This window comes from Phyllobates terribilis, unplaced genomic scaffold (assembly GCF_046119375.1).
Source record: "Phyllobates terribilis strain yellow unplaced genomic scaffold, ASM4611937v1 Scaffold_7__3_contigs__length_470593459, whole genome shotgun sequence".
NCBI classification, from domain to species: domain Eukaryota; kingdom Metazoa; phylum Chordata; class Amphibia; order Anura; family Dendrobatidae; genus Phyllobates; species Phyllobates terribilis.
Genome location: NW_027362767.1, coordinates 129562917 through 129581371, shown reverse-complemented (window position 1 = coordinate 129581371; position 18455 = coordinate 129562917). Strand labels below are relative to the sequence as shown.

The following is an 18455-nucleotide window of genomic DNA, read 5'->3' as shown; positions in this document are numbered from 1 at the left end:
AGAGAGGTTATGGATATGGACAGTGTTAGTAATTTGAACTGGATACGCAGGGCAATTGGGAGCCAATGAAGGGATTTGCAAAGGGGGGAAAGCAGAGGAGTAGTGATGAGAGAGATGAAATAGTCAGGCAGCAGAGTTAAGGACGGACTGGAGAGGTGCGAGAGTGTTAGTAGGTAGGCCACAGAGGAGGATGTTGCAGTAGTCGAGGCGGGAGATGATGAGGGCATGCACAAGCCTTTTAGTAGATTGAGGGTTTAGGAAAGGAAGGATTCTGGAAATATTTTTAAGCTTGAGGCGACAGGAGGTGGCGAGAGCTTGCATGTGCGGTTTGAAGGACAGGGCAGAGTCAAGGGTTACTCTGAGGCAGCAAATTTCCGATACAGGAGAAAGCGTGATGTCATTTATTGTGATAGATAGATCAGGTGGGGAAGATACGTGAGATGGAGGAAAGATAATGAGTTCAGATTTGTCCACTGTGAAGACACGGAGTCTTTCTTGCAGGGCTGTGGAGTCGGAGCCCATTTTGGTGGAGTCAGTATAAATTGGACCAACTCAGACTCCTAAAATATATAATAAATTGGGTACAGTAGTTCAATGCAGTTTGTGGGGGAATATTTTTTCATAAGAATTTGGGAAAGTTATGAAATGTCCTATAAATGTCTGTCCTATTCCTGATCTAAGGGTTTAGACTTTTAGCTGAGATGAATCTTTGCTACAGTAAATTTATCACTTAAACATGAGCCATGTATGAGGAGTCGGTGTCATGGAAATTGAGGAGTCGGAAGTTTGGCTTACCAACTCCACAGGCCTGCTTTCGTGGGCAGAACACTACTCAGACAACACAGGGTGATGGTAAACAGTGTGGCAATAATTTATTGAACCACCAGCAATCACTAACATATAGAACAGTCCCAACAAATACACGAGATGGTGCAAGCTACAGAATCTCACCCTTCTGTTGGCCTGCCTGGATTAGAGTCGTGAGATATGTGGCCAGGTGACCTGATTGTCCCAACCTGGATTCTTCAAATCATCTCTGATAGTCCAGCAATGGTCAGTGGAGCATTTCTGTATCTTTCCAGCCAGGGCTGTGGTCCCTTATGCGGTCATCCTGTAGTGTCTTCTTGAACAGATGCAGAGGTCCCCTTTTTATAGTTCACATTTGTCTTTTCAAGCCATCATTCACAGGTCAAGGGTCAGGGATCATGATATTAATTTACAATGCTCGAATATCCACTGCTCATGCCCCCAATGTTGGCTGGCAAACACCCTACAATGTTTTTTAACATATCTTAGCAAACACCCATTGTTCAGAGTCCCTTTATTGCAAAACTGGCACACGATACGTTGTAAGAGCTGATATAAGATGTGAATAGCAGCCATTCATCAATTACCAATATCACCTCAAGTGATCAGAATTCAGGTTTCTATGAACAATAGTCTGTGTTGAGCAACCAAAGAAGAACACAGGTTCAAAAGTCAACGTAAAATTAAAGATCTATTGCTCCTGGCCTACACAAAGTATGTCTGGCATAATTAAGAAGAAAAGCTGTGTCATCACATCCACATTGAGCATGAGGAAGCAAGAGGAGAAGAAGGAGGATATGGCTTGTCAGGGATCACCACAGCGACGACACCAGGGAGATCAAGCAATATCTCACCGTGCCGTCACTGTGTAACAGATTTCGTCCAGAATTGCGAGCACATGATCCAGACTGCTCGCTACTTAGGTATCGGCAAGCGACCGGTGAGAGTATGGCGTCACACCTCTGGATTCCAACGCAGGGAATACATGTTTAAGCTCCCGTACTGTCACTGTCAGCTTCACAATAGCCCAATTACTAATATTAATCTCTGCCACCACAGTCCAGCTTTGAAATATAACACATGCCTGGGTGGACGCCTGCATTTTGGTAGCATATATGGCTTCGGGAAAGGAACAATTACAGGACAAAAGAAACAGAACTATTAAACTTTAGATTTAATCCAAAAGGGAGGCTGTGTTTAGGAAAAATATATACAAGGATGGTACAAAGGAGACATTAAAATACATAAGCAGTTACATAAAATAAACAGGATAAAAGAAGGCAACTTACTCTATAAAGATTGCTGCGACGATTCAATATAGGTTAAGGAGGGGCTCCCCAGTTTGATTTGAGCATTATCGAATGCGACCCGTTGCTTATGATCCTAATACCCCCATGGCAATGAGTGCAAGTGTATTTTCCATGTGTTCTCTCCAACCTGCACATTTTTATTAAAAACGCTAACTTCTGCGATAACTCATCGCTCGTTGATCGCAGAAGCTTGCAAATAACGCCATTTTTTCCGTTATGATTTTACCTGCATTTAGAGACCACACATCGCATAGTTGCAGTCTGCTATTCTGGTGTTTTTGCGCTATAGCTCCGTGATTTTGCTTACAGCAATGAAAAACTATGTATACCTTCCTCGGCTGTCCCTGACACTAAAAATATAGGTCCCGTTATTGTCGGACATATGAAACTTACAATATTTTGTTTCGGAGTCAAAGTGTCTATAAACTTCTTTTTGAAGCTTGGGAAACAAGTTTTCCCAGTTACACTCAAATTAGTGCGATCCTGCCACTAATTACCCCTTGCGTCTACCAGGGACAAGATGCTCGCATTTCAAGTAGCTTGGTGGCACCTCTTGGCTGACAGCAGTTTGTTTAAGGCCTTACTCATGACTGTGTTAATTGGGGTTTGTGCTGAGATTTTTATGGAGACAGCTTTGTACGCACCAAAAGGGGAATAAGGGAGAAATGGTCAATATCTTTGACAGACTTTCAATATTCCTCAATATTTCCTGACATGGCTGATAGACACTCTGGGATTCTGGACAGCAGACAGGTGACATCTGGGCCAGAGAGGTAGATCTCAGTATCGTCAGGGTACAGATGGTATTGGAAGCCATTGGACTTTAGGCGTTGTCTCAGGCCAAGGGTATAGATGGAGAAGAGTAGGGGTCCTAGGAAAGAGCCTTGAGGGACTCCAACAGAGAAAGGACGGGATGAGGGGCTAGTGTGGGAGTGGGAGACGCTAAATGTGCGGTTGGAAAGGTATGAGGAGATCCAGGATAGGGCAAGGTGTTTGACGCCAAAGGAAGAGAGAATCTGTAGTAGGAGGCAGTGGTCAACTGTGTCGAAGGCAGAGGACAGGTCAAAAAGGAGGAGTATAGAGAATTGTCAGTTACCTTTGGCTGTAAGTAGTTTGTAATTTTGGTCAGGGCAGTTTCAGTGGAATGATGGGGACGGAAGCCGTATTGTAGGTTGTCAAAGAGCGAGTTAGATGAGAGGTAAGAGGAAAGTTCAGCGTCAACATGTTGTTCAAGGAGTTTGGAGGCGAATGGGAGCAGCGATATGGGGCGATAGCTGGACATAGCAGTTGGTTCGAGGGATGGCTTTTTGAGGATGGGCGTGATTGCGGCATGTTTGAAAGCAGAGAGGAAGGTACCAGAAGTTAGTGATAGGTAGAGATGGGTTAGGGATGGGATAAGTGTGGGGATGAGGTTGGGGAGGACGTGTGATGGGGTAAAGTGCACAAGTGGTGAGGTGTAATTTGGAGAGGAGACTAGTAAGCTCTCCTTCAGTGATGTTGGAGAGGAAGGTTATGGGGGAAGGGTATTGGTCTGCTTTACAAAGGTGTTGTGGTGGTCAAAGAATAAAGACTTGCCTTGTTTGGGCGATCTTATTTTTGAAGTGTGCGGCAAAGTCCTCAGCAGAGATGAGTGAGGTCAGAGGGGGCAGTGGTGGGCGGAGGAGGGAGTTAAACGTGTTGAATAACTGTTTAGGGTTGTAGGACAAGGAAGATATGAGGGTTATGAAGTAGGCCTGTTTAGCAGAGGGGAGGGCTGATTTGAATGCAAATGTTTCTTGTTTGAATGCAGTGAAGTCATCTTGCGAATGTGCTTTCTTCCAATGCCGCTCTGCGACCCTGGACTCTTGATAAAGCTTTTTAGTGAGGTTCGTGTGCCAGGGTTGTCTATTGAATCGTTGCACTCTGCCATGCACAAGAGGGGCGACCGCGTCAATAGCTGATGCGAGAGTGGCACTGTAGAAGGCATTGGCGCTGTCTGTGTCATAGAGTGAAGATATGGATGTCAGTGGTAGAATAGAGGTAGAGAGTGTGTGAGTGTCTAGATGTGCAAGGTATCTGCGGGGTTGTGCTAGTTCCTGGACATGGGTGGCAGGTGAGGAGGACAGGGATGGAGGGGTGGAGGGGAGGTTGTGAGGATAGATAGGGAGCAGAGTTGGGTGAAGATAAGGTCCAATGTATGTCCATCTGTGTAGGTGGCTGAGAAGGACCACTGAGTAAGTCCAAAAGATGAAGTAAGTGACAGGAGTTTAGAGGCTGTTGACTGGATGGTGTCAGTAGGGATGTTGAAGTCACCCATGATGATGGTGGGAATGTCAGCAGAGAAAGAGGGAAGAAGCCAGGTGGAGAATTGATCAATAAAGGCAGTGGCCGGGCCTGGAGGTCAGTATATGATGGCCACTTGGAAGTTGGAGGGAGAGTAGATACGGACAGTTTGGACTTCAAAAGAAGGGAGGATAAGGGAGAGTAGAGGTGGGATTGGGTTGAAGGTGCCGTTGCTAGAAAGGAGAAGATCCACTCCACAATGTTTGTTACTATGGCAAGGAGTGTGGGTGAAGTGGAGGCCACCATAACACAGCGCAGCTGGGGAGGCAGTGTCAGAGGGTGTCAGCCATGTTTTGGGGAGGCCCAGGAAGGAGAGATTGCGAGCGGTAAAGAGGTTATGAATCACATGGAGCTTACAGTGGTGGCCAAAAGTATTGGCACCCCTGCAATTCTGTCAGATAATACTCAGTTTCTTCCTGAAAATGATTGCAATCACAAATTCTTTGGTATTATTATCTTCATTTAATTTGCTTGCAAGGAAAAAACACAAAAGAGAATGAAGCAAAAATCAAATCATTGATCATTTCACACAAAACTCCAAAAATGGGCCAGACAAAAGTATTGGCACCCTCAGCCTAATACTTGGTTGCACAACCTTTAGGCAAAATAACTGCGAACAACCACTTCCGGTAACCATCAATGAGTTTCTTACAATGCTCTGCTGGAATTGTAGACCATTCTTCTTTGGCAAACTGCTCCAGGTCCCTGATATTTGAAGGGTGCCTTCTCCAAACTGCCATTTTGAGATCTCTCAAACCATTTTATAGTGCTTTTGGAAGTGTGTTTTGGGTCATTGTCCTGCTGGAAGACCCATGACCTCTGAGGGAGACCCAGCTTTCTCACACTGGGCCCTACATTATGCTGCAAAATTTGTTGGTAGTCTTCAGACTTCATAATGCCATGCACACGGTCAAGCAGTCCAGTGCCAGAGGCAGCAAAGCAACCCCAAAACAACAGGGAACCTCCACCATGTTTGACTGTAGGGACCATGTTCTTTTCTTTGAATGCCTCTTTTTTTTTTTTCCTGTACACTCTATGTTGATGCTTTCTCCCAAAAAGCTCTACTTTTGTCTCATCTGACCAGAGAACATTCTTCCAAAACGTTTTAGGCTTTCTCAGGTAAGTTTTGGCAAACTCCAGTCTGGCTTTTTTATGTCTCGGGGTAAGAAGTGGGGTCTTCCTGGGTATCCTACCATACAGTCCCTTTTCATTCAGACGCCGACGGATAGTTCGGGTTGACACTGTTGTACCCTCGGACTGCAGGGCAGCTTGAACTTGTTTGGATGTTAGTCGAGGTTCTTTATCCACCATCCGCACAATCTTGCGTTGAAATCTCTCGTCAATTTTTCTTTTCTGTCCACATCTAGGGAGGATAGCCACAGTGCCATGGGCTTTAAACTTCTTGATGACACTGCGCACAGAAGACACAGGAACATTCAGGTCTTTGGAGATGGACTTGTAGCCTTGAGATTGCTCATGCTTCCTCACAATTTGGTTTCTCAAGTCCTCAGACAGTTCTTTGGTCTTCTTTCTTTTCTCCATGCTCAATGTGGTACACACAAGGACACAGGACAGAGGTTGAGTCAACTTTAATCCATGTTAACTGGCTGCAAGTGTGATTTAGTTATTGCCAACACCTGTTAGGTGCCACAGATAAGTTACAGGTGCTGTTAATTACACGAATTAGAGAAGCATCACATGATTTTTCAAACAGTGCCAATACTTTTGTCCACCCCTTTTTTAGGTTTGGTGTGGAATTGTATCCAATTTGGCTTTAGGACAATTCTTTTTGTGTTTTTTCCTTGCAAGCAAATTAAATGAAGATAATAATACCAAGGAATTTGTGATTGCCATCATTTTCAGGAAGAAACTGAGTATTATCTGACAGAATTGCAGGGGTGCCAATACTTTTGGCCACCACTGTATTGCAGACACAGCAGACTTTCCAGAGTGCTCCAGACAGAGGGAGTAGGGGGGTGGGCATCAGGGGGATTTTTTTATGTAGGAGAGATAGCAGAAGTTCATATTACGAAGGGAGCGATAGGAGGGAGAATTAATGGGAGGTATCAGCTGCGGGGGTCCAGGATTGGGAGATATGTCGCCAGCAGTAAGGAGAAGCAGGGAGATGGAGAGCAGGTGGGAGAAGGAGAGCAGGTGGGAGAAGGAGAGTGGCCAGCTTGTTTTATGTTTTAGTAGGAGAGATCTGAGGTTGAGGAGCAGGTCGGCACATGAGGTCAGGTGAGGTAAGAGGGAAGGAGAGATAATTATTTGGTTAGAAGGTGCTGGGGTTCGGGGATAGTGAAGGAGAGTGAGGATTAGTGGAGCAAAAACTGTAAGGCTGTGTGTCCACTGGGTTTTTTAAGCGTTTCCGCAGAGGCAATTCCGCTGCAAAAACGCTTAAAGAATGCTTGGTAGAAGGTCTGCAATGTTCCCCAATGATAATTCGCATTTACTGTGCACATGCTGCGGAAATTTCTGCTGCGTATTATCATTGCGGAAAAATCCGCAGCACTATCAATTATTTTACGTAATTGCGGCGTTTTCGCCACCATTGACTTGCATTGAATCACTTAATATCCGCATCACTACATATGCACATGTGGATATTAAGCGATTCAATGTGTGGATGGTACCCGGGTCTGGAGAAGAGGAGACTGTCCTCCAGACCCGGGTACCACAGCACCTGTAAAAAAAAAAGAATTGAAATAAAAAATATACATTATATTCACCTTCTGATGGCCCCCGGTCTACTGTATGATGCGTCCTGGCTCCCCGGCAGCTCGCGATGGTCTAAAAGGACCTGCCATGACGTAATTTAGTCATGTGACGGGTCACACGACCGCTGACGTCGGCGGTTTCGTGACCTGTCACATGACGAAATGACGTCATGGAATGTTCTTTTACACAACCGCGAGACACCGGGAAGACCGACGCATCAGATAAGGAGACCAGGGGCCATCAGAAGGTGAGTATATGTTTTTTTTTTTAAATTTTACCATTTTTATTTAATTAACTGGGTCACACTATATAAAATCCATACCGGTTGCATGGATTTATATAGTGTGACCAAGTTGTCAAGCACTTTCCAAGTGATGCTAAAATCGCTTGGAAAGTGTTTGACAACCCGCATGCGAAATCGCATGTGCAAAACGCATGACTAACGCTTGTCCCTGGCCGGAAAAATGCATGTACAATCCGCATGCGTTTTTTCTGCCAGGGAGATGCAGAAACGCTCAGAAAAAATCCAGAGCATTTCTGCATCGTGGGCACATAGCCTAAGGGCATAGGTAAGCATGGTGAAAGAGTAAGTGTGGGGAAAAAAGAAAAGCTGAGTACATTTAATAAACAGTGGTCACTCTTACCTTCTGGTCACTTCTGGTACATTTCTGGAACACTTTATGGAGCCAGAAAATGAAGTATTTCTCACCGAAAATTATTGCAATTACACATGTTTTGTTATTCACATGTTTAATGTCGGTAAACAACTTTGTTTCAAGCATGTGATGCTTGTTCAAACTCACCTGTGGCAAGAAAAAGCTGTGGGCAATATGAAAATCACACCTAAAAAAAATGTCACAAATTTGTAAAAAAAAAAAAAAAAAAAAAAAGCATTTGGTTCTTGTTGCCATTTTCTGAGACTCATGACTTTGTAATATTTATAGATATATTATTTATTTCAAAATGAAAACTTGTTTATTGATAAATAAAAAAAAATTTTTTTTATTACTTTCCGTTTTTTTTTTTGGAGCTGTATTTTTGTATGGTGAGCTGATGTTTTTATTGATTCCACTGTGAGGTACCTTTTTTGTTGCATTTTTTGGTGAAGGTGCGGTGGCCAAAAACTCAATTCCTGCATATTGATTTTTTTTTCTTTGCTTTACACAGTTTGCTGTGCGGGTTAAGTAACTCTATATTTTGACAGATTGGACTTTTACATAGCGGCAATGCCAAATATGCTTATATTTTAATTTTGTTTTTAATGTCTTGATCTTTAAAGGGGGAAAAATCAGCCAGTATGTGTCTCTAACAGCTGCAACTGTCGCCGAGTTCCGGATGCAGCTATTAACCATTTAAATGACCATCTCTGAGAGCAGCATTTAAATGGAACGTGCGCCGGTGCCTGCAACTCAAGCCCTCTCTCGGCCCCATCAACCGAAAAATAAAAATGTTACGGGTCTTGGAAAATGGTGACATATAGTAAAAAAAATTTTTTTTAGAATATTCAGAATTTTAATAGAAAAAAATTGTTGCATATTTGGTATTGCCATAATCGGACTGACATGAGCAATAATGTTTTCAGGTTATTTTTACCATACAATAAACGTTGTAAACCCCTACTCCCCCCCAAAAAAAACATTGCAGAATTGAATTTTTTTTCACCATTTCATCACACTTGGACTTTTTTTTAAGCCATTTTCAGTACATTGTAAGGTAAGAAAAATGGTGCCATTCAAAACTACAACTCATCCCGCAAAAAAAAACAAGCCCTTATACTGCTATATCAACGTCAACATAAAAAAGTTATGGCTTCTGAAAGAAATTTAAAGAAGAAAAGTAAAAACGGAAAAACAAAAAATATTCTAGCCCTTAAAGTATTAACTCCGCCATACAGTTCCAGAGATATTGGCCTTTTATATTTAGTGTTAAGTTTTATGGTTTTCCAAGGGGGGAACAGCAGGAATAAAATAGGAGCAATAATTGGCCACTTTGACCTGGTGACAGGTCCTCTTTATTGTATATCATCTACTTTCTGAAGACACTGAATAGTTTTTACGTAGTTGTATCTAACAGGATGTAATTTTTGAAACTCTGTGATAATTCCTTACTCTATTCCCAGAAATCTAAAAGATGTTCAAAATTATGAAGACGGTGGAAACGAGAGAATAGGACTGGATAACATCACCCCAAACACTTCAGCTCTACAGAAGGGCCACCATTGTTTTCTGAAGGAGTCACCCAACTGCACTAAAGACCGTCTGTCTACATCTAGCCACTACCACCAACCTACAATGAGCAGACCCAATGGACAGTTGTCACCTCCTGGAGGTGACGCACATCAGCATCAAAAGTGCTGCCACTGCAAACCTCAAGAGCGCAAATTAAGTTACACCGTACCACAGCTGCCGGGGCATGAGGAGAGGAAAACGCTATGCTCTCATCATTCCAGTGTTAATACCTCCACGGATGTCTCACATCAGACCACGGACTGTATGTGGAAGCAGTGGGCAAGCGACCGGAGGGCAACTCAGCCAATGCAACATCATGTAGTAACTGTCAGGTCAATATTACCAATACGCCATATGTAATACAGCCCCACAACTGAATTTGACTTGTATTGCGATTTTTTTATTTTTTTATATTGTCTGTTATATAGTATTTTATTGTTTGCTTTCACAATATGGTAATACGCAAAAGAGGAACTTAGCTTAGAAGATCCAGGAATCAAGTGTGGGTCGTAGAATGATAGAATGGTAGAGTTGGATGGGACCTCCAGGGTCATCGTGTCCAACCCCCTGCTCAATGCAGGGTCAGCTTACTGGTGTTCCTAAATTTCAAACAGGTTACTTTTTTATTTATATGATAATATTCACAGGACATACAGTGCCTACAAGTAGTATTCAACCCCCTGCAGATTTAGCTGGTTGACACATGCGGAATTAACTTGGCATTGTGACATTTGTACTGTAGATCAGCCTGGAAGTGAGAAATGCACTGCAGCAAATTTTGTTTTTGTTTTTTTAAAAACGTTAAAAGTTAATTCAGAGTGTCATTTATTATTCAACCCCTCAAACCACAAGAATTCTGTTTGGTCCCCCTAAAGTATTAAGAAGTAGTTCAGGCACCAAGAATAATGAGCTTCACATGTGTGGATTAAAGATCTCTTTTGCCAGCCTTTTCTGACTATTTAAGACCCTCCCCAAACTTGTGAACAGCACTCAGACATGGTCAACATGGGAAAGACAAAGGAGCATTCCAAGGCCATCAGAGACAAGATCGTGGAGGGTCACAAGGCTGGCAAGGGGTACAAAACCCTTTCCAAGGAGTTGGGCCTACCTGTCTCCACTGTTGGGAGCATCATCCGTAAGTGGAAGGCTTATGGAACTACTAGTAGCCTTCCACGGCCAGGACAGCCTTTGAAAGCGTCCGCCCGTGCCGAGGCCAGGCTTGTCCGAAGAGTCAAGGCTAACCCAAGGACAACAAGGAAGGAGCTCCGGGAAGATCTCATGGCAGTGGGGACATTGGTTTCAGTCAATACCGTAAGTAACGTACTCCACCGCAATGGTCTCCGTTCCAGACGAGCCCGTAAGGTACCTTTACTTTCAAAGCGTCATGTCAAGGCTCGTCTACAGTTTGCTCATGATCACTTGGAGGACTCTGAGACAGACTGGTTCAAGGTTCTATGGTCTGATGAGACCAAGATCGAGATCTTTGGTGCCAACCACACACGTGACGTTTGGAGACTGGATGGCACTGCATACGACCCCAAGAATACCATCCCTACAGTCAAGCATGGTGGTGGCAGCATCATGCTGTGGGGCTGTTTCTCTGCCAAGGGGCCTGGCCATCTGGTCCGCATCCATGGGAAGATGGATAGCACGGCCTACCTGGAGATTTTGGCCAAGAACCTCCGCTCCTCCATCAAGGATCTTAAGATGGGTCGTAATTTCATCTTCCAACAAGACAACGACCCAAAGCACACAGCCAAGAAAACCAAGGCCTGGTTCAATAGAGAAAAAGTCAAGGTGTTGGAGTGGCCTAGTCAGTCTCCTGACCTTAACCCAATTGAAAACTTGTGGAAGGAGCTCAAGAATAAAGTCCACATGAGACACCCAAAGAACCTAGATAACTTGGAGAAGATCTGCATGGAGGAGTGGGCCAAGATAACTCCACAGACCTGTGCCGGCCTGATCAGGTCTTATAAAAGACGATTATTAGCTGTAATTGCAAACAAGGGTTATTCCACAAAATATTAAACATAGGGGTTGTATAGTAATTGACCCACACTTTTATGTTTAAAATGTAATAAAATTCAACTGAGCAACATAACTTTTTGGTTTGTAAGATTTATGCTTCTGTTCATAAAACCTACTCTCGTTTGCAGTTTGAAGGCTCTAACTTATTTGCATCTTATCAAACCAGCTAAATCTGCAGGGGGTTGAATACTACTTGTAGGCACTGTACATGTATGAATTTGGTTAGGCATGTTGCCAAAAGAACTTCACGATCTCCCCAAAATGAGTGACGGATAGTACAGAATACACTCCAACGATACACCACCTACATATGTCACAGACTGGAGGATTGCATTCATACGGTAAAAATACAAAATTTAGTTATACTGCAATTCCTTGGATCTTTATTCAGCAAACATATTTTATTTCTTGCTCTCGTTATTATCTATTACATTAAGAAAATGTTGTATTTTTTTTCCATGTGAATGCAGTACTCATGTCTGTGTGATATATGTAGGTTTCTTTTATTTGCTGCACTTTTCATAGAGAAATAATAGCAGCCTCACTTTCTCATGGTCAAAAAAACTCATTAAAACCATCCAAACTCAAGTTTCGCCAACTTCGGCTTCATCCAGGGCGTATATTAAAAGGAAAAACTTCATTGTGTACTTCACCTTAGAAGGTAGGTTTGTTTTCACTTGATAGATGGGTGCAATGGATCTCTATACAACAATAATTCTTCCAATAATCCAGCACTCCATAAAATAAACTTCATCCAGGGAATGTCTAACTAATAACCCCGCCTACCAGTCATATCCATAATCTGGGGTCATACCAAACACACATGAAATTCTCAAAATTGCATTTTCATTACATTACACGGATCTCCATATATGTTTACTCTGTAATGATCACCTAAACTATTGGCTTACTGCCATCTTATCCAATAGTTTAGATTTGTATTTTTTTCTGATTGCGTTCAGAGACATTGCAAAACCGTGGTAATGAAAATGCAATTTCAAGAATTTGTTTATGTCTATATTTTAATTATTTTGGGTGGACACAGATAATTGGGATAAATGGTAACAGGGATGCCCCAGATGAAGACAAAGTTGGCGACACTTGAGTTTGGCTTAGTCTGATGTACATTTTAAAGCTGTTTTTACTGAATTTTTTGATGATGAGAAGGCGAGTCTGAAATTATTCCCCTATAAAGAAATTAAAAAGGAATCTGTTTGGAATTGGGAACACCAGGAAGAGGACCCACTTGATTGCTGGATGTTCTAAGTTTCTTGTTTGCAGATTACGCTATGATTTTGAGTACTATGTATTTGGAGTGTAAAGAGCTCTGTTTGCATTAATTGCTGCAACTTGGAAAAATAATATAAGTGACTTTTCTAGGACTTTTTTTTAATAGGATGTGTCTGTTATGTTTATTATTTCTTTATTGCATACTAATATTGTGTTTTATTTTGAAGACATGATAAAGCTTTCAGGATGCCAAAAAGGTATGTATGAAATACCCATCTATAACACTATAGTAGGTCTCATTAAAGGGGTTGGTCATTTTGTACAACCTTTTTGTTTGAAGGGTCCACAGTTCACACCTTCGAGGCTCTCAGCAACTAGCTGTAATTTGTGAAGGGGAAAAAGATAAACTTTCCTACCCTACATTGGCTCAGTGGTTAGCACTGTTACTTTGCAGCTTTGGGGTCCTGGGTTCAAATTCCATCAAGGACAACATCTGCAAGGAGTTTGTATGTTCTCCCCGTGTATGTGTGGATTTCCTCAGGGTTCTCTGGTTTCCTCCCACACTCCAAAGACATGCTGATAGGGAATCTAGATTATGAGCCCCAATGGGGACAGAGATTAAATATTTTTTTTTTAATCTAGAAAAAGTGGACAACCCCTTTAAATGAAAAAAGATATACTTTACATGTCTTCTTCAAACTGTATCATATCAAATATAGATGTCATCTGTCATAGCTAGCATTGCATTAACTATTCATGTCATTGTGATTTGCTTACAGTTATTCTCAACTGATAACGGACTGGCCTCTACCCATCTTGGCAGTCGGTTTGCTTCTCATACTGGTGTGTACTTTGGCAGGCCTTCTGGTTGACCAAATGCCAGACTTTTCCAACCCTTTCATGGTGAGCGCTTTCCAACTGGAAACTACACATTAAAGAGGACTTGTCACTTGCTCACAAAATCGAGTTGAATATTTTGTGAAAATCCTGCATTTTACAGTTTCTTATTTTTTCCTGTTTTGCAGTCTGTCACTAGATTGCAGAGATATTCACATTTGTTTATTTTGGAGATCAGTATGTAATATAATTTTTAAAAAAACTGAGTTCCCCTGATTCTGATACTGTTTTCCGTTTTGTTCTGCGTCGCTCCATTGCAGAAATATTCACATTTGTTGCATTTGGAGCGCAGTATGTGAAATCTCTGCTTGCAGACCAGCTGGGCATTTGTTCAGAGTCTTCTCTGGTGGCGTGCGTTTTCACATCTCCCTCCCAGACACTGCAAATCAATGCTCACCAGTGTCTAAGACAGCTAGATCAGCTGCTGAGCTGTGATTGGCAGCGTCTAGGAGGGAGAGGTGAAAGCGCACAACCCCCAGAGAAGACTCTGAAGAACGACCAGTCGGTATTCAAGCAGAGATTTCACATACTGCGCTCCAAAAGCAACAAATGTGAATATCTCTGCAATGGAGTAGCACAACGCAAAACAGAAAAAAGCGGCAAAATCAGGGGAGCTCAGAGATTTTTACAAGATATATTAGGGCAATACCCCTTCCCCATCCAATTATACCAATGACGGGGGCAATGCCTTATCTCCAGAAATCTAACTTTTATATAGTCTTTTTAAATTTTTTTTTTTTCCTGATTGTGTTTTTTTTCATTCCAGTTTCCGTACATGATAATACGGACAGTTGCCTGAATTTTGTTAATAGAAGATAAATTATTTTACAGAAGTCACAAGGTCTATAGAAATCTGGTGTTTGTAAATGTTCATAGACTTCTATGGGAAAGTGTTGTGGGAATGAGGTCGCTGTCGTTGTGGGTGTGCTGTATAGCATCCGCGTATATGGCAGACTACACAGATACATTTGGAAATAAACTTTTTTTTTTTTAATAAATTATTTTATTTAAAAAAAATATATATATATACATATATCTATATATATAAATAAATATATATATATAAATAATATATATATATATATATATATATATGCAAAAAGAATTAGCCTTTTAATCCCAAGATTGAAAAATATGTCATATCTATAAAATATAAAGGAAACAAAAATGTCTTTTTTTTTAAATTTTACAGGGTTTTGAGCCCAGAGATACTGACATCGGAAGAAAATTAACAACCTGGAAAACTATACAAAGCAGCAACGGCTACAAAAAGGTTTTGTCTGTCTATCCACATAATGAGAAAAGCAGGTATAGAATAATTAGCTTATCAATATTCCAATCTGGCTGGAAATGCTTATAATGTAATATGTAACTTAAAGGGAAAAACGATGCCCCCTTCCCCCAACTGTTTAGATGGTCATGTTGTTCTCTGAAATATGTCACCCGTATCTTTAGTGATGCTATCTGTTTCTCCTCGATGGAAAAATTGCTGTTTTAATGCCTCTGTAAATAAGACCTAAGTGCTCTGGGTGTGAGCAGAGCACTTCCCTGCTTCCCCGCCCAGCTCCTGCTTACTCTGCTTGACTGTCAGCTCACTGGCTGTGTAGTCAATACTTATAAAGTAAAAAAAAAAACAGAAATCCAATTTGGTTTCTGAGAACTGTCTGCCAGTAGGCCCTATCAGTAGGTAAAATATGGCTAGCCTTTGCTCTTATTTTATTCCTGCTGTTAAAACTGAGTATTCCATTTCTTCTTTTTTAAATCCGCCATATAGTTCCAGAGATATAAACCTTCTTATTTAGTGCTAATTTTTATAGTCTTTACCAAGGAGGCGTGACTCACTGGATCCTCGGGGGCGTGTCTTTAGGCTCCTCTATATTATTACCCTGTGATCTACACCCCCTTGTTAAAGACGATAAAAATTAGAATTAAATAAAAAGGCCCATATCCCTAAAAGCATATGGCGGATTTAAAAAAAATGAAAAAAGAGGAATACTAAGGGAATCAGTGGGAATAAAATGAGATAAAAAACAGGCCACTTTAAACCTGTGACTTGCCCTCTTTAAGCGGCCACTCAAGCTCATTCTTGTAGATCCTACACTAGACATCCTAACTTAATACACAATACTCTTACAATACTCACAGATTATCACACAGTATGAGAAATGTATAAATAATGTGTAATTATGAGTTTTCGACTAGTAAGATACTGATGATGTAAACTCAGGATAGGTCATCATTATTAGATCGTTGGGGGTAAACCCTAAGACAGAAACAAAATGAACATATACCCTGCTGTAAGTAAATTAGTAAAAGCAATAGTGCATATAAATAACATAAGATACTTAGTAAACGCCATTTTTGATTAAAAAATAAAAATGGAAAAGCCATCTCACCAGCGTCAAGGTGTACCCAGTCGGGACGGTACTAACCTCTAGTATTAAAACCCTACCATGTGTCAAAGTGACAGTCAATGTGAATAAGGACCGAGCAGGACCAGGTCCCGGTCCTGCTTGGGCATCCATATTTGGGACACGGTCCTGCTCAGCTGTTATTCACACAGACATCACTATGACACATGGTAAGGTGTTAAAATGAAAGGTTAGGACGATCCCAATTTGGGTACACCTTGACGCTGGGGGGACGGCTTTTACATTTTTTTTTATCAAAAACTGTGTTTTCTAAGTCCCCTAGGTCATTACATGCACTATTGCTTTTACTTATTTACTTACAGCAAGGTATATGTTCATTTTTTTTCTGTCTTAGGTTTTGTCTGTTTATTGGCCAATGTGAACATGCTCCCATATTTTGCATGCATACCAATCATTTTTTTCAGTTAAAAATCATTGAGGGGGTCCAACAACTGGGACTCCTACCAATCTGGTGATACCTGCTCCCATTCATTAAAATAGGTGCTGATCTGTATCTAGGAGAGGCCACTATATAGTGTGATGGAGCTGTGCTGTTCCAGTCTTTACACTGTTTACACCTGGGCAGTTTCCTAAGTGGTAACAGCTCATCGCAAGGATGGGTCATCAGTATCGTACTAATGGAAAAGCCCTTTAATACGAAAGGTTTATTCCCATCTTAGCTGAGAAAGATTTTATTTTGTCCATTTCCAACCACTAAAGGAGGAGCTAAAGAATTATCCGAATTGCTACACTCTCTCTTTAGCCCTTATTAATTTGTACGGGAGTGTTAGAGTGACTCTCACTCCAACTTAGAAGTTTCTGCCATTCAGTTTACAGTCGGTGATAACAAAAGAAATACACAGGCATGTAACTTCTAACAATCTCCGGGGACTTCCAGGAGTGTTCGTATATTTATACCCTTCATGAATGTAGGTGTTACTTACATCAGTGTAGGCGGTTCATATATAATAGCAAATAGCAGAATTCATAGCTGCATAATAAAAGACCCTTCCTGCGTCCACCCAGCTTAGTCACACACCTCATCAGTTTCTTTGTTCTGGTAGTGAAAACTACTACACACTGTGAGATTTGTCAGGCCTGAAGACATTACCCTCTTCTTTACTCTATCATGGATTTACATAATCAGCTTAGCACAGCAGCACTTGGCTGATTCCATAGCTCCATCCCTGGTGATATAAATGGTTGGTTATTTTTTATATGCAATGATTAGATCATCATTCTATGAATATGATTATATGTCTTCGCCATTACAGAAGTCTGATCATTTGGAGGTGCTGAGAACAAAGTCTGATATTTTTGATTTATAAAGAAATGATGTCTGTATAACGTCTAGTTCTCTGTATTTTTGCCAGCTTGGATGACCTTGATTTTAGCCGAAGAAATGAGAAGCTGTTCCAAATAACTAAAAGAGACACTCGTCATCGGAGAATGGTGGAGCAGAAAGACGGTGTGGATGGCTTCTTCTGTGGACACCCGTGTAAGTGCCAATATGTTGATGATTAGATCCGAGGCTCAAATATAATAGGTCACAAAAATTGATTTTCTGCATAATAGATTTTTAACCTATAATCTCCAAAACACCCAAACGAGCAGTGGTGCACAAACCCGTAGACTTTCTATTGAGCCCTTACACTTGTCTGTGCAAGTTGGAGAAGAAGTTAGGCACTTCAGCCCCTTGGCTTGAGGTGGGCTTTTCAAGATCTGGACTCTGATTAACACTACTATCAGAGTTATTCCAATGACCTTTTATTTGTAAAAGTTCTTAAGAATGGAGGGATCTGAAAAGTTATTGTTTATGGTTCATGGCTTAGGTTACCAGCCACCTACTCAGAAATCTAGCTATGGTGGCCAAACATGTGCCGTACTTACAAACTAGTTCTAATTGAGCTTGTAACCGCTGCTCTGAAGCTGGACAGGATCACTGGAGCACCTTCTAAGCTCCTGATTCCAGCCAACTTCACTGCCCTTATAATCAGAGGCAAAGATGCCTCATATAGCAACAATTGAAAATGCACTGTTCGGGTGAGTAGTGCAACGATGCTGCTGGTCCGAACTGTCAATCACGTGGAAGCATGCTGCCCTCCAGAAAGCATGAAGCCTAGAGGCTGGGGAGCCGTGTTCTACTGATGAAGATCATTGGAATAACTCTTATTTAAAAGTTTAAGTGTTCACACTTCAAGACTTATTTAATGGGTTGTCACCTCTTTCCAAGTGCAGTCTCTCACCCAAAGATCCCATAAATGCGGTATCATTCACTTCCCACTGAAGCAATTAGTTCCTTTAAAGTATACGTCAAGGCCTAGTGCCCACGAAGCAGAAATGCTCCGGATTTTTTCTGCATCTCCCTGGCTGGAAAAACCCATGCAGATTTTACATGCATTTCTCCTGCCAGGTAGAAGCGTTTGTCAAGCGTTTTTGCATGCATTTCTTCATGCGGGTTATCAAGCGCTTTTCCAAGCGATTTTAGCATCACTTGGAAAAGT

General features: G+C 41.5%; 1 protein-coding gene across 1 annotated transcript in view; it reads left to right on the top strand.

Moving 5' to 3' along the window:
• Positions 1–18455, top strand: part of DISP2 (dispatched RND transporter family member 2) — a 39477-nt gene that overhangs the window by 13724 nt on the left and 7298 nt on the right. The window contains exons 2-6 of the mRNA XM_073639139.1: positions 9277–9717; positions 12871–12900; positions 13423–13546; positions 14733–14848; positions 17325–17449. Coding sequence (XP_073495240.1) covers positions 9277–9717; positions 12871–12900; positions 13423–13546; positions 14733–14848; positions 17325–17449 — 836 coding nt within the window. The remainder of the gene's footprint in view (positions 1–9276; positions 9718–12870; positions 12901–13422; positions 13547–14732; positions 14849–17324; positions 17450–18455) is intronic.